This window comes from Topomyia yanbarensis, chromosome 3, assembly GCF_030247195.1.
Source record: "Topomyia yanbarensis strain Yona2022 chromosome 3, ASM3024719v1, whole genome shotgun sequence".
Taxonomy (NCBI): domain Eukaryota; kingdom Metazoa; phylum Arthropoda; class Insecta; order Diptera; family Culicidae; genus Topomyia; species Topomyia yanbarensis.
The window spans coordinates 311,507,449-311,523,218 of NC_080672.1; the positions used below are offsets into that span (position 1 = coordinate 311,507,449).

Here is a 15,770-nt window from a genome sequence, read left to right on the forward strand (position 1 = left end):
TACTTACCAAGATATATCTTGACACATTTCCCTACTTACTAACCTGTCAATCCTATCCTGCGACACTTGTGGATGATGCAGAAAATATCCCGGTCATAATAGTCACAAGTGTTGAACTAACATTCCTTCCATGCATGGGCGTGGCCATCTACGTTATTAATCATAGTCTCTTCAGGTTGCACGTTGAGCATGATGTACTACTCCCAAGTACCATACAATTGGTTCAATATGCAATTTCAACAGGCTTTGATCAATCGCGGGAAACTCACGGGCGGTCAACTAAGCTAAGCTAAGTTTAGAGATAGAGCATGTTTTGGGTAAAAATTTAACATACATTTAACATTTAAGATATCACGAACAGAAACATTAGGTGATTTTTCGGAGCTTCAGGAATCAACTAACTGAGATCTGGCTTCGAAATGTTCAATGCAAGACCAAACAACATGTTCAATGTCTTGGTAACCCTCTTCGCAAGCTCATTAATTTTCTTCTGTGAGCCCAATATGGCAGAAATGCGAATTCAACGCATAATGATCGTGCGATAGTAGTAATAACGGAGTTGGTTTGTTGTATATGGTCGTCTTTCTGATATCGCAAAACGCTGGGTTCGATTCCTGTGCGATTAAGGATGTTTCTAAATAGGAATGTCTCTGGATTCACTTGGGTTGGCGTTGAATTAGCCTTCATATTTTTAAAACTACCAGTAATGGGGTTTTATATTGCTGATGTAACTCGGTTTGGCTCTGCACTACCACAAAACTCGTTACTTTCCATTATCGCACGCGAAAGTAGCAATGTAGTGGTCGGGCGGGAGAAGTCTCATTGACTATTGTCGGAGGTGGAGAAGAATTACCGATTTCATCAAGTATTTTTCCGGGATGGAAATTTTATCGGTAGATCCTTATTTACAAACTATTCGAAACTTATTTGATCACGTTCTTTGTCAGGAAAAGCTAGAGAAAAAATTTAACCAATCCGTTGTTGTTTTGATTATTGGTTTTGCCGTGTATAAAAACATTTCGTACCTTCGTGGGGGTATGAGTTAGTACCGTCATCATAATCACCATATCCGTATTCAAACTATAGAGATGCCTCGAATTCTAAGATAAACAGTCTAACAGTATTCATCGGTTTAACACAATCTCTCCGTGTATAAACAACGATTCATTACAATTTTCTTCGAAATTTTGCATAAAAGCTCTACGTGTCGCTTGGATAGAGGTAAATGTTCCCAATTGTTTTCCAATTCTTCTTTGTCGGGAAGTTTAGAAACACGTCACTACCTACCTAATCACAATTCGTATCATGCGTTATCTTTTGAAGATATTCGTTTCGGTTTGATGCACACACAGCCTTCCTTCTCTCATCATGCCGATGCCCTGTTTTTCTTGATAATTATGTACGATGCTCATATTACATCATCATTTTATAGTGAAAAATAAATTGAATACAACAAATGCTGAATGTAGTGGTGGTAGCACACTTTGTTTGACAATGTGTCCATGAAAAATTTGTCGCTGTTATTGGTTGATAGTTTTGATAAGGCGTTTGATATATCTTGCGTTCAACGACCGTAAAGGTAAAGAAGCCTAGAGTTTTCATTAGTTGCAGTACATTGAAGAGTAGTTAATAGATTCCAATGAAGTTAGCTGCTTTAGTTATAAAACTAATTTGCATTATACTAAATAAGTCATCATTGTTCATTTCGAGTAACGCCGTCATTCCGCCGCCGCCGCCAATCGAAAAATCATGAAACATGGCTGGTTAAGATTTAGTTGGTGCGAAGATCTAATAATGAGTCATATTTGGGCATCGGAGAACTATTTAAAAGTTACTTAGCACTGATTCATAAAATCAAACCAACATGAAATATCAAGGCGGCATATCTAATTTTATTCATCTTTAAAAGTAACCTTGTTTCAAAGATATATGTATATTTATATGTTTAGAAATTCTTGTGCAAGTTAAATTCAGCATTTAGTAAAACACAAACAAACTCCATAGAAGCACATCGTGTCTCATTGCCAACCGTTAAGTTTGTTCTGCCAAAGCTTCTTAGACTTTCTAGTAAACTTTGCGAAAAAAAATCTTCCTTGCCCACCGCTGCTCCTATGAATATACCCTCCATACCCCGCAGTCGGCTTGCCCTTGCCCGCCGCTCGTCAGCCACATTTCCACAAACCATCGACCTCGGTGCTGCTGTTGTTTGTTACTATACTTGTACGGTGCTGTTGGTGAACAGTTTTTCCCAGTGATCATACACTATGCCAAGCAGTGTGTACCCCCCCCCCCGTTCACCAACACCAGTGGCGGAGCAGACACAGTCAGCCCCGAGAATTCCACACATTCAAAAATCAATTCAACTAGCAGCAATCCGTCCCCTGCCCAATCCACTCCCGGTGCCACCTCATACCGCAAGCAGGGTTCGTCTCTTCCCTGCCCGTGTCACCCCTGACGGTTTGCTGCCGTAGAGAGAATGTTATTCGGTGTTATCCATAGTGTTCGAATTTTTATTTCTGTCGCTTTGGATGGTATCAGATTGTGAAAGTTCATTTCCCGTGCCCAGGATAGGCTTTTAATCGAAATTAATTAGCTGCATCGCAAATGACATCATTTGTGAGATATGGCAGGCGCGTGATTTGAATACGGATTCATTAAAGTTCCTGCTATGCCAGGTGTAAAATGCTGCGCTTGCATTATTTTTTGCTGATTATGTGCAGTTTTGGATTTCCCGAAGTCCACGCTTTTCATAGTCAATCTAACTGTGGCTGTTTTGCTGCCGTTTAGTTATGTTTTTCCTCGTCCATTATTGCTTTGTTTCTCTGTCTGGTTTTTCTCTATCGCTCTCGCTTTTGCGTTCTGTTCGCTTAGTCGATGATTCCGTTTTTGCGCTCTGGATGGCTGTTAGCTGAAAATTCCCCTCCCGTTTCGCTTCTCTTCCCAACCCGCGCAGCCGATTGTTGGACCCCTCACTACCACCATCGGGTGCTCTGCCGTTTCACTTTGTGCAGTGTGTCATGTAATTCTAATTCGGTGATAGATCCTGACTGGTCAAGATTGTTCTCAACCTATCAAGGTTGGCGACATAATGACATGCACTAGAACCCCCCCCGCTCTAGCCCGGCTCAAACTATTCGAGGGTATGCTTTAAATCATTGAATCCGATTGATCCCGGGAAGACTGTTAGTTGCTGTACTATAACCAGCAGTAAGTCGGCCATTTTGGTTCGCTGTAGGATTTTTCCTCTCCATCATCAGAACCACGTTTGCTACAAGTCGAGTGGCAGCTGCTTCACTGCCGTACTGGGGCTGCCATCTGGTGTCGCTAAGACACAACGCTGGCTCGAGTTGAGCCATGTTGGCAAGGGACTATTTTTTCGTTCGTTTCACCCGGTTTGTACAAATCGTGGGCGATCCCCGGATGACGTGGAACATCTGCAGAGGTGCGGCGCGGTGATTGTGTCGCTTTAGGGGTAAGGTCGGTGCGGCGTGAATATCCGAAACGAGGTGCGGTGTATTTTATCGATTTATTTTCCCAGGGAGTTGCAATTCTTGGTTGTTGTTTTCGAATCTCAATAATGAAATGATTTTCCATGGACATACAGAGACCTAGTTTTTTTTATTACCATAATGCATCATTTAATGGACTTTTTAGATGTAATCAATACAAACTGATTTGATGTTGTAACAATTTGTACACTGAATTCATATCAATTAGACTTTCAACTTCATTGATTTATAATCAATGAAGTTGAAAACCTAGTTAAAATGAATTAAATGCACAAATTGTAAGTTACAATTTTCTATCAGGTGGTATCGATTAGCTCTATACAGTTCATTAAATACTGTTTTCTACCGTCTCTGGATCCGCTTGTGCTTATACAAGTAAATCTCGGAAGTTACTTGTAAACTTTCCACTCAGTTAAGAAAATAGTAAACTTATAAATTAGAAAACAAGATTGTTACGTAAGTTTCACAACCTCTATCATTACACCATAATATTAATCCATTATTAATTAACCTAATTAGTAATGTGGGATACTAGTAGCGACAGTCCCATGCAATCCACACAAAAGTAACAGATCAACGGTTTGGATATATCCCTAATCATCTGTTATCAAGATCAACTAACCAACCTAAAACAATGAACCCTATTATATATTCAGTTTCGCCGAGAATATATCATTGTATAACTTCATTAATTTTTGTCTAATTCTTGTGTTAATATCCCACATCAGGACTTCTTGCTATCTATGCTCTTCTGCTTTCTGGTCAAGTACATTTCAATTTTAGAATAAATAATTTCTTACTTCCCTCTCGCAGGTTGATGGGATTGACGATATTGCAAACATCATCAAGCCACAATAGATTCAATAGAGTTATCTAAATATAAGGACCTTCGCTCTTTTTAGTTCCTATTTGCACTAAGTTCTACTACTAGAGATTAATTAGTTCTCATATTAATAATCCACCCATCATTATGACTACTCTGGATTTGATTTATATAAAAAGCCCGCTTCAATATGTTGATTACAATACACCTCGATGGTATCGAGGTGTATTGTAATAGTGTATCGAGGAGGCCGGGAGGGCTGATGCGAGTCTTTTTTTCTGTGCTATAACTTTCCTCTATTTACCAGCTCACAAACAACAATTAACGAATAACAAATAGATAATTAAAAAAGGATGTGCTATATGTGGTGGTTGGCTATTCAAGTATTAGTAGTGTTTGAAGTACTAATATGTATATTTTTCATGTGATGATCATAACTTCAGCTGTATCTTGTACCCGTCTAATCTATTACGTCCCTCATCTATTGTCTTTTATTGCTTTTTTTTTCGAGTCCTATACTGCCATTCTACACCCGCCTTCAGCTGGGTCAGCAAATATGGTGATAGTGAACGTCTTAACACTCATACATTCTCAAGCGGGAATACCTACAAAAATGCCCTCTCGTGCGCAATCACGAATCGGTCACGTCCGGAAGTCTATCCTTGATCCGAGAAACCTTTGTCCATGCCTTCAGCTGAACCAATTAAGAAAACACACTCATACTTATAACACAACACGTCTCATGGCTACATGACCGGGAACCCTAGCGATATAAGGGAACCCATTCTCTGCTAGAATCTGAATCGCGCACCGAAAATTTAATATCGGACTCACGGTTCGTGCGACCATTCAAGAACACACGTGAATATGTTACAAAGTCATGTCAGCATGCAACTGTTACATCGCCTCGCAATTAACCAAGCAACCTACGCCCACGAACTCGCAAACATGATAATATCCCGGTGATAAGGCGAACGTCTCAGCACTCATAAACTTACCAACGCGCTCTCAAGCGTCAACCTACAAACTCCCGCGCTCGGGCGATCATAAATCGGGATCGTCCGGAAGTCTCTATCCTCGGTACCAACAGTCTAGGTTCATGTTAATTAATATAAAAAGGAACAAAAAAAATTAAATTGAGAAATTAAGAAAATTAACTCCCATATTCACTAGACAAAACGCTCCTTGGCGGCATGACCGGGAACTCTAATGATATGGGATAACTCACTCCCTGTCAGAATGTGATCCGTACACCAAAAATTAAATATCGGAATGGACGGTCCGCGTGGCCATCCAAGAACACACGCGAATATGTGAGTGGCCGCAGGGTTATAAAATCGAATTTATACACGCGACAAACACGTCAACATACCAAGGCTTAAGTCCTTCGCGATCATCTACGCACACCTACGCCCGCGATCGCGCAAGCTCGATAACACTCCGGTAATAATGTGAACGTTTTAGTACTTACGAAGTTACAAACGCGGTCTCAAACGCGAACCCGCAAACTCGCGAGATCATGAATCGGTTACGTTCGGAAATCTTTATTCTTAATTCTAGCAACATAGCTCCCACTTTCTTCTAGAATCTGAACCGTACACGGAAAATTAAGATAGAACACACACGAATATGCGAAAGGCACACGGTTATAAAATAGAATTTATAGATGCGAAGTTACATTCACGTTAGCACACACGATATACAAACGCGCGCGCGATCGAACACGTTCGTGTACAAATGCTCGAGCCCTTCGCTATGATACACGCGATTGCGAGTCCCTACGCCCGCACATATCTGAATCGTACAATGAATATCACATTCAGAATCACGACTCGCTACAATTGGCCTAAAGCAGTGTTTTATTGGGCGCCATCACCTGTCTCGTCTGCAACTTGTAGTATGTGATTCTGACGGGGAGCCCTTCCGAGAACCTAGCTCTACAGCTCCAGTGTTTTCCTACTGGAGCTGTAGAGCTAGGTTCTCGGAAGGGCTCTCGAAAAAAAGAATATATAATTTCTTATTTGTACCTGAATACCATGCGCAAAAAACATTCATATGATATTAATTATTGGACAAAACAGTAAAATCACCCTGTACAAAATTCAAGATTAGTCATTTTCTATTTTTTCTTTCAATAAATATCAAGTAATGTTTAGGCAAATCATATTATTTGTTATTGCCTTTTACGAAAATCATGAGAATAGAACATATCCACCGCCTTCACATCATAATAACAATATTTTCGAGCTTCGAAAAGTTTGCGACCATGAAACTGATCCACAGAGTATTAAATGTGCATAAGGAAAACGCATGGTCTTATCTGAGTGGAAAGAACAAGCGCTCGAGCCCTTCATCCACGCACACATACACCCGCGAAATCACAAACAGCATAACTTCCTGATTACTAAGTGGACGTTTTAGCACACATTTACAAAAGCGGTCTTAAGAGTACAAACGTCCGTGTTCGCGCGAGAATGAATCAATTACGTCCGGAAGTCCCTACTCTAGGCCCTAACAGACTAGGCCCATGCCTTCAGTTGAACCAATAAATGACACTCATATCCAGCAGACAACATGTTCCATGGCATAGCTGCGAACTCTAGTGATATGGAAGAACTTGCATCTGAACCGTACACCAAATTCACGGTCCGCGCATACGACATACGGTTTTAAAATCGAATTCATGCACACGAATTTACATCCGCGCTACCACACGAACACGTTAACGCGCAAACGCTCGAGCCCTTTGTGATGATATACGCGTTCATCAAGTCTCTACGCCCACACAATAAATATCACATTCAGAATCACGTCCGGCTGCAATTGGCCCTGAGCAGCGTTTTAGTGGGTGACATTTCCGGTTCCGTCTGCACTTGTAGTGAGTGATTCTGACGGGGAACCCTGCCGAGATCCTAGCTTTACAGCTCTCCAGTAGGACAACTCTCGACAAAAAAATGTTCATTGGTTTGCTTTTAGTTTATGAAATCACGTTCATTACATATTTTTTCTCCTTGTATTAGGTAATTTCATATAATTTTTAATGTACATGCCCTATAGAGGGATTCCATGAGAAACCGACCGACCGCAAAATATGACCATCGTCGATTCGAACGAAACTTTACAGTGCTCCATAATTTTCTCTGGTGATGCGATATTTTAATTCAAGAGTAATTTTTCAAAAGAGTGCAAACGTTTCTGCGTGCGCTACCTTCAAAATATTTTTGTTCGAAAACTGTAGGGGAGACCGGGACTGGTTGGCCGAGTTTTGCTTTCAAAATTTCTGCACTCATTCTGGTTAGACTTTTTGATAAACTGTTTGCGCTGTCATGAAAATACAACCCTGGAACATATATGTGAATTTTTTCCATCATAAAACAAAATCTGTGAAAAAGTTTATAATCAAAGGCGGAGTGAAAAATCGGCCAACCAACCCCAGGGCTGGGGTAGGTTGACCGAGTTTGGTAAAGTAAATGAAACATCACATGCATCAGTGGAAAACTCCACTTTTTACTTTTTAGTCCCTTTGGAGAATTTTTTTTTCAGGAATTTCAGGATTGAAGGGCAATATTGGAATCATTTGTTTTTATAATCAATTTCCAACTATTAGTGATTATTTATTAATAATTTCAGTTTATTTTAATTAATTATTTCTAATGAATATTTTTCCTTATAATCATCAATATTAGTATAACTTCCGATTTCATTCAGAAAAAGGTTAACATTTCACGAATATCAAAGCGCACATTGCTCTGCGCTAAATTTACAACTCGGGCAATCAGATCCGCACAAAATTCAGCCAACCCACCCCAATACATATTTTCGAGAACAATCACGATTTACAAAAACAAAATTAAGGTTACACCGAAAAGCGTTATACCACTTTTGTTGGGTTTTGAATACCCTTTGCAGCTGTACCACGTTTTTGGAAAGTGGATGTAAATTGATTCGCGTTACACATATTATTACTTTTCAAAAACTAAAATTTACTCTCCAGTGCCGGAAAAAAGAACAAACGTGCTCCTGTACAAATGACAACCCAAAAAATTACTTGGGTACATGGGCGACCTAAAACCCCACTAAAATCATTATAGATGTCGCTACTGCGCATAATAGCCATTTCATAAAAGACAATCGGCCAACCTGCCCCTTTTAGGCCAGCCAGTCCCAATTTTCCCTTATTCAAACAGCAAAACTATTTGAGTACGAGTTACGGGGAATGAATATCTCTGTACGAAAAATATATATACTGAAAAAAATGTTGTTTTTCACAAAAAAAAATAATTATGTTGAAAATTTAACCCTTTATATGGCCCAGAGCTTTGGGCTAATAATGGATGTTATATTAATAGAAACACGGTTCTTTCATTTAGTTTAGATATTTACATTTACTTCGTAAAAAAAACTGGTTTGAAAATACACTTGGTACCGCCCGTTAAAAAACGTCAGTCTTCGTAATGTTTGATGTATTTCCAACAAAATTGGTGGAAATATAAAGACAAATCCCCTGGATTCTGAGGATAAGTTGAAAAATGAGGCCACAGATTACAGACGTTCAGTTATGCATTTCATTTTTTTCTTTGCAATTTTTACCACTGATAAACCAAATTTTCGGATTAAAATAATTGTTTTTACAAATTTGCATCACCAATTTATAGGGTCTAGAGTATTTTTTTCAAAATCGAGCTAATATTATTGTCCAAAAGCCGTAATCTTCTCAAAAAAACTTTACCAATCTGACACTTTTCACTGTATCTCAATAAAAAGTAAGAAGGCTCCTAACAAGTAAATTTCATAAGGTTGGAACACTTCTCATTTCATATTTCTGCGTTGTGAACGAAACGAAAAGGTGCCAATATAGTTGCCCCTGCTTTATAAAGGGTTAAATTGCAAAAAAATCTTTTCAAATTTTTTGTCAACAAAAACCTAAAAAGAAAGAAAACATTTCGAATGTAATTGCATGATGGAGAACTTATTGCTAAAAAAGTTTTTCTAACGAAAATCTTATACATGTTTTTAAATTTCATACTAATTGACATACAAAACTGTAATTTTATTACAGAATATGAATCTAAGTATCATTCCTAATTAAAATTCATTTAACAAAAATTTCCCAAAATGTGATACTTGTTTAGATATTTGAAATTTTGCTCCAACAAAAACAATTAATTCGCGCAATTCTGCTCTTTTTAAAAGTTATTCGCGTTTTTCCATCATAGAATTTCATCAATCTAATGTGCATCATTTTAAAAACGTAAAAGAAATTTTTTTTAGCGTATTTGGATCATGGAGAAACTTTCAATAAAAAGTTATCCTAACAACTTTTGACGTATTTTTATAATTCAATCTATTTGTAGTCAAAAATACAATTTTATTTTTGAATATATTTTTGTTACGCCATTTTAAATCAAAATGTTCGTAACAATTTTTTTTTTTAAATGTTGTAATTCTCGAGATATTAGAAATAAGTTTCTATCAATCACAGAAAATATTGCTATTGAACATTTAAACGAAACGCAAATATTTTTTTAAAAGATCTTGGTTTCATATAAGATTCTTTCTTCTTGCTGAATATAAGTTCCATAGCTAACAATTTGACCATGTGCGCAAATACGTTTTGCGAAATATGCAATTATAAAAACTATCTAATTAACATTGGTAGACATAGACATAGACATAGACGGCCGCGAAGTCGTTGCTGGGGGTTAAGGTAGAATTTCAAAATAAAACTAATCCACAAATCAATGTAACTGTTATTAGTACCTATAATAACCTTTCTCATTTTTTTTCGTTTTTGTTCTTGATTAAATAGCCTCATTATTAATCTAACTATGATTCATTGTAACTACATATCTTGTATTGATGCTAATCTTTTTTTCAAATTCTCCGTTCTCTTTTTTCGTAGATCTCACGGCTCTTTGCGCCATCCACAAGCTGCCATCGCCTTCACCGTGGCGTCGTCCGTCAAGGAAATGGGCGAAGTTGGAGTGGCCGCCAACGAACATCCCACGTCCGACGAGGTCAAGGAGAATGGCGAAATAAACGGCAACAGCGCTAAACCGAAGCTGGACAAAGTGAACGATATTTCTGCTAAGGTAGGGCCGCTCGTCGAGGAGCAGAAGCCGCAGGATATCAGTCCAAAAGGGGCCACTGCTAGCGAAAGCAGTGAGGTGGATGAGAACTCACAAGCCTCACGTCCGATCAGCAGCAATGGACATACTGAAGGGGAAGATGATGAAACGTCGCAAGATGCTGGTGGTGAGACGGAAGAAAGCAGACCGGATATGGTGCCACAGGATAGTGAAAACCAGGACACAGTAGAATCAATGGAGGTGGATGAAGAGGAAGATGATGGTGGAAGAAAATCACAAATCTCCGATGAAAATAGCGGTAAGGATCCGCTAGATGATGGAGTCAGTGTGACTAGTTCAGTGGATCAGAAATCCAAAGGGGATACTGAGTCCATGGATGTCGATGCACCTACCAATGGCCACAGTACGACTGATAAGACGGACGGAGAGGTGATCGATGACGATAGTGACAAACCGGTCAGTATTAATTCGGATTCTGAGAACGAAGAAGATCGCCCTGAGCCAATTAAAATTTTGGCTCCAGAAAGTTTGGATGGAAATTCCAAATCAAATGACGCCATCTCAATGTCCAGCAAATCCAATGGAGATAATTCAAAGCAGCACAACGGTGATTGTGATAACGACGTGACAATTCTTAGCGACAAAGAGGAAGATTGTGTGGTGATTGATGACGAAGATGGAGATTCAAACATTAGCGGCACGCCTAGTCAAAAGAAACTGGATATTGGTGAGTTATCACCTAGAAGAAGTTCAAGGGTGAGAAAAAGTACCCTGCCTCAGGATATTTCCACTATCGATGATGATGACGATATTGAAGAAATTATCGATGACCCGCTAAATATTGCTGCTGCCAAAAAACCACGGCTTTCGATTAATCAATCGTTACAGCAAAATTCTTTCAAACCCCAGTTGGCGATGAACCCGCAACCACAAAAATCACTTCTGCCAGGTAGTAACCCAAGTAGTACCACAAAGGAACCAACACTGGTCATAATCGATACTAACACGCTGATGAATCGTTCCAACCCAACGACGCCAAAGTCGCTCAATAGTTCGTATTCATCCCTCCCGTTAGGATTGTCACCGAATAGTTCGTTCAATTCACCTCGCAGCGTCCTTAACCCGGTGGCTGCTGTTTCAAACTTCATCTCGAAAACAAACCCGCCGCCATTGGCGCCTGTTACTCCCCTGCTGCCTGCTTTGACAGACGATATGTTTGTGTTGGAAGCTCCTTCCTTCATCGTTCCTTATATCTACGAAAAGCCCCCACAAGAAAATCTTCGGGATATTGTCAACGAACTGGAGGTAAGAATTAAGGAAATGCGCAAAAAGTTGGAGGAAACTACTAAAGATGAAGATAGCAATAGCAAAATTGATGACGAAAACAGCCAGGAAACCGCGGATAGTGCCGAGAAAAAATCATCAACATCTGCAGAACCTGAGTCCGAGGTAGACAAAAAGAAAAAGTCGAAGCGAAAACGAATGCCTGATGACGATGAAGAGTGGGATGAGCTAGACACTTCAACAGACGACGAAGCTTCCGATGAGGAACATAAAACTAAAGTTCTCATCAAGGAGGTGCAATCGGACATTGAAATGATCAAGGAGCACATAATTACCCCTGTGTCAAAGGACGATCTATCCAGTAGTACTCAGACTGATACGAAAAAGTCGGAGAACTATTTCGAAAATCCTCTCGGCAAATTTTTTATGAACATCGGTGTAAACCTGGTACAGGAGTATGTACAGACCGATTTGCTTCGACAGCAAAAAAAGAAACGTGACCGGGAAGGCAAACCATCCGCCAGCACTCAGATGGCCATTAATTCACTGATGAAGAATCTGGAACTTAGCAAGGAAAACAACAGACCGTTCAAATATGACATGAAACGTTGCGAGTACTGTTCCTTCAAATCGGAATCGGCTTTAGCAATGGCGCACCATTACGAGACACCACACATGCGCAGCTACGTCTACAAGTGTAATTTCTGTTCGTATGAAACCCGTCCGCCACATGACATTCTCTACCACATGGAAGCGATACACAACGTCAAGGGTCGACTGGAGAAAGCGGCAATGTACCATGCATGCCCCAATTGCCCGTTCGAGGATAACGGGAAATCTAAACTTGCCCGGCACGCCGTGGCCTGTGCGAAGAAATTTCGACCAGAGATCAATCTGAACCCACCGATCGACTGGGAACCGCCGGCGAAAATACCGCGCATTAAACCCAAGCACGGGCTAGTAGGAACTGCGACGGCCTATCAGGTGAGTACATGTGTGCTTTGAACATTGAATAAGTATAATTCATTACTGGTGAATATTTCAACAGGCTATGACCGCCCAGCAGCAGAAAAATCTAGCCCTGGCCACACAGCGAATACAAGCAGTCAACAACATCAGCCCGGTCAACATGAACAACATGTCGGCGGCGGCGCAGGCGGCTGCGCTGCGTGCTCGAACTGGTCGACCGCAACCTATTTCACCGGCTACGCAAACGAACCTGCTCCGACCAGGTGCCGGTAACGTTGGCAACCTGCGAACGTCTATGTCCCCCGGAATGGTAATACCCAATAACTTCCAGCTCTCTGCAGCGGCAATCGCCGCTGCCGCTAATAAGTTTTTGCCGGTAATGTCCTAGTATATGTTGTCTTGTTTTTAGATTACACGAGTTGTTTAGTTTAACTACTATTAATCTATAATTGGTTTTCTGTTTTTCTTGACACTATTAACAAGGATTTTATTTCGGTGAAAACACTAATATCTGTACAGAGTTTTATTTGATCAAATGATTTTTATTATTTTTTTCTTTCTATACCCTACTCGCACCTATTTTGTTTGACACAATGAAACATACTGCACTATTGCAAAGACCCAGAACGCTGCTGGACGATCTCTTCTAGCGAACACTAATGCATCGGTAACGATTCAGGTTCGTTTTCTTTCAGTTTACTATTAGTTATGCTTCAGTTGGTCTTACTGGCGAAGGTATATCAATAGACGTGTATATAAGTATATTTGATTGGATGTGTTCACAAGTATCAAAATATCTTGTGAACATTCCAAGCTCTGGATCAATAAGCCCTGTTAACATTCTGTATTATTTCCAATACAATACAGAACTCTATGGGAATGAAACCAGGTATGAAACCTTCGCAGACGCCCAGCATCTCCATTACTCCTCTTCCTCGACAACCCAATCCTACAAACATGGCAGTCGCGGGAGCACTGTCCAAACTACAGGCAGCCGGCACGTCGGCGATAAAGCCAGGACAGAACCCAGCCGGCGCCAAGACGGCATTCGTCGTTTGCGAAATCTGCGATGGTTACATCAAGGATCTGGATCAACTGCGTAATCATATGCAATGGATACACAAAGTGAAGGTTAGTCATTTGATTCGAATTAACGAAACAGCTGACCTAATATAGCATTCAAATTAACAGATTCACCCGAAGATGATCTACAATCGGCCTCCACTGAATTGTCAAAAGTGTCAGTACCGTTTCTTCACCGATCAGGGTCTAGAACGACATTTGCTGGGCTCGCACGGCCTGGTGACAAGCTCGATGCAGGAAGCCGCCAACAAGGGGAAGGATGCGGGACGTTGTCCGGTTTGTGGACGGGTAATTTTATCTAAGCTCATTTTCAAAGTTTAAGTTTGCTTCAACGTTCTTAATCGATTTTAGGTGTACCAGTGGAAGTTACTGAATCATGTTTCCCGAGATCACAACATGACACTGAAACCGGCTCACCTGTCCTACAAATGTACAGTATGTACGGCCACATTCGGCATGTACAAGCAGTTTGAGAGCCACGTGTATTCAGCGCACAGCACGGTCGCGAAGAAAGCACTTGACAACAAGAACAAACCGCAACCAGCAGGAACGGGATCCGGTGGCAGCAGTGGTAGCGGTATTCCAATGCGAAATTCGGTCGGTGGTAATGATTCGCTGCTGAAACCGTTGAAGATCAACGACGAAATTACGATTATACCGCAACCGGCGGGCAATAAGAGTGGTGTACCGAAAACGATTGAAATCGAAAGTCATGTTATAGGTAAGTCGGAGTAGTTCGGTAAGCGACGATTGTTCTTTTCTTTTTTTTAAATAATGCATTATACTATGTTCACATTACAGAGTTAAAACACTTTTTTAATAATTAGCAACAAGAAAAATGTCATCAAGAAAGGTTTAACTCGTAGTGTGAACGTAGTATTATGTTCATACATAACAGTGGATAACGAAACTTGTGCCATTTCGCTTTTCGTGGCGTAACTTCCACATTGAAGACAAATTTTTAGAACATCAAACCTTATAATATGAAACTCGTAGCACTGCAATATGACTACTCAATTTGTGCGATCCAAGCATACCTGGAGAATGAACACAAATAGCTTAGTTTCGACGAGAAAAAGGCAAATCAAAAGACACTATTCTGTCGAAAGTTTGGATATAGTAATAAAAACACCTCATCCGTGCAAAGATGATGCTAAGGTGCCTAAATGTACGTTTATGGAAATTAACCTTCCGAAATTCGCGCTAGTGCACTGAGTGCACGCTGCTCTGAAAATCTAGCGAAATCGTCGTAGTGCACCAGTCGCAGCTCGTACAGTGGGCCATTTGCGCGACTTCCGGAGGGGTAAGGCAGGTTTCCAATTTTTTGGGTCATGAAATGAACATTGTTAAGAAAAATTACATAACGAAAGGCACTTTACATATGCTGAAAGGGGTGAAGCGGAGAGATTGTTTCTCGAAATCACGTTTTTCAAGCTTACGGAAGTCATCCAAGGCGCTGTAGTTAAGAGACCTTTATGAGAATTTGCTGAGATGATCTAGGGTGTGTTTAGCTGTTACTAGAATGAAGAGAAAATAATAAGAAAAAATTTTGTAATAGTAAGAGTATTTTAATTTTTTATCAATTTTTCTTCAATTCAGTACCAGTCATGTACAGAGCCTAGATACCCTTCTCCCACATACGATTCTCTTAACGATCGCTCGACAGAAGGACTTGAAAAACGTAAATTCGAGATACAAACCCCCACCTCCACCAATCAAATTGTTTTTATCCACGTCAATACATTTACTATTAGTAGGAAAACCTTCAAAAGCATACGTTTTGTAACTTTTCTTAATGCAAATTTTCTAAACAATGCTGAGAGCAATGCAAACCAGCTGGCTGATTGATGAAAATCAAATTAAAACAAGATTGCACGACTTTCCCACCAAAAGCTTTCCCGAAAAGTTGTATGTAAAATCTCCAAAACGCGTGTTAGATGTGTGTGTGTGTGTTAACCTTCTGGCCAGCAGTGGTATTATGAAAAAAGTATTCTGCATATGGTACAATCACCC

The 15,770-nt window shown here is 40.1% G+C and overlaps 1 protein-coding gene across 9 annotated transcripts in view; it reads left to right on the forward strand.

Moving 5' to 3' along the window:
- LOC131688451 (MOG interacting and ectopic P-granules protein 1) overlaps positions 1–15,770 on the forward strand; it is a 35,864-nt gene that overhangs the window by 14,472 nt on the left and 5,622 nt on the right. For 4 of the 9 annotated variants that reach the window (XM_058972715.1, XM_058972712.1, XM_058972713.1 and 1 more), the window contains exons 3-8: positions 10,235–12,689; positions 12,754–13,050; positions 13,294–13,353; positions 13,542–13,805; positions 13,866–14,045; positions 14,109–14,478. In XM_058972715.1, coding sequence (XP_058828698.1) covers positions 10,302–12,689; positions 12,754–13,050; positions 13,294–13,353; positions 13,542–13,805; positions 13,866–14,045; positions 14,109–14,478 — 3,559 coding nt within the window. In that variant the 5' untranslated portion in view covers positions 10,235–10,301. The remainder of the gene's footprint in view (positions 1–10,234; positions 12,690–12,753; positions 13,051–13,293; positions 13,354–13,541; positions 13,806–13,865; positions 14,046–14,108; positions 14,479–15,770) is intronic. The other 5 variants (XM_058972716.1, XM_058972718.1, XM_058972719.1 and 2 more) reach the window with 5 other exon arrangements.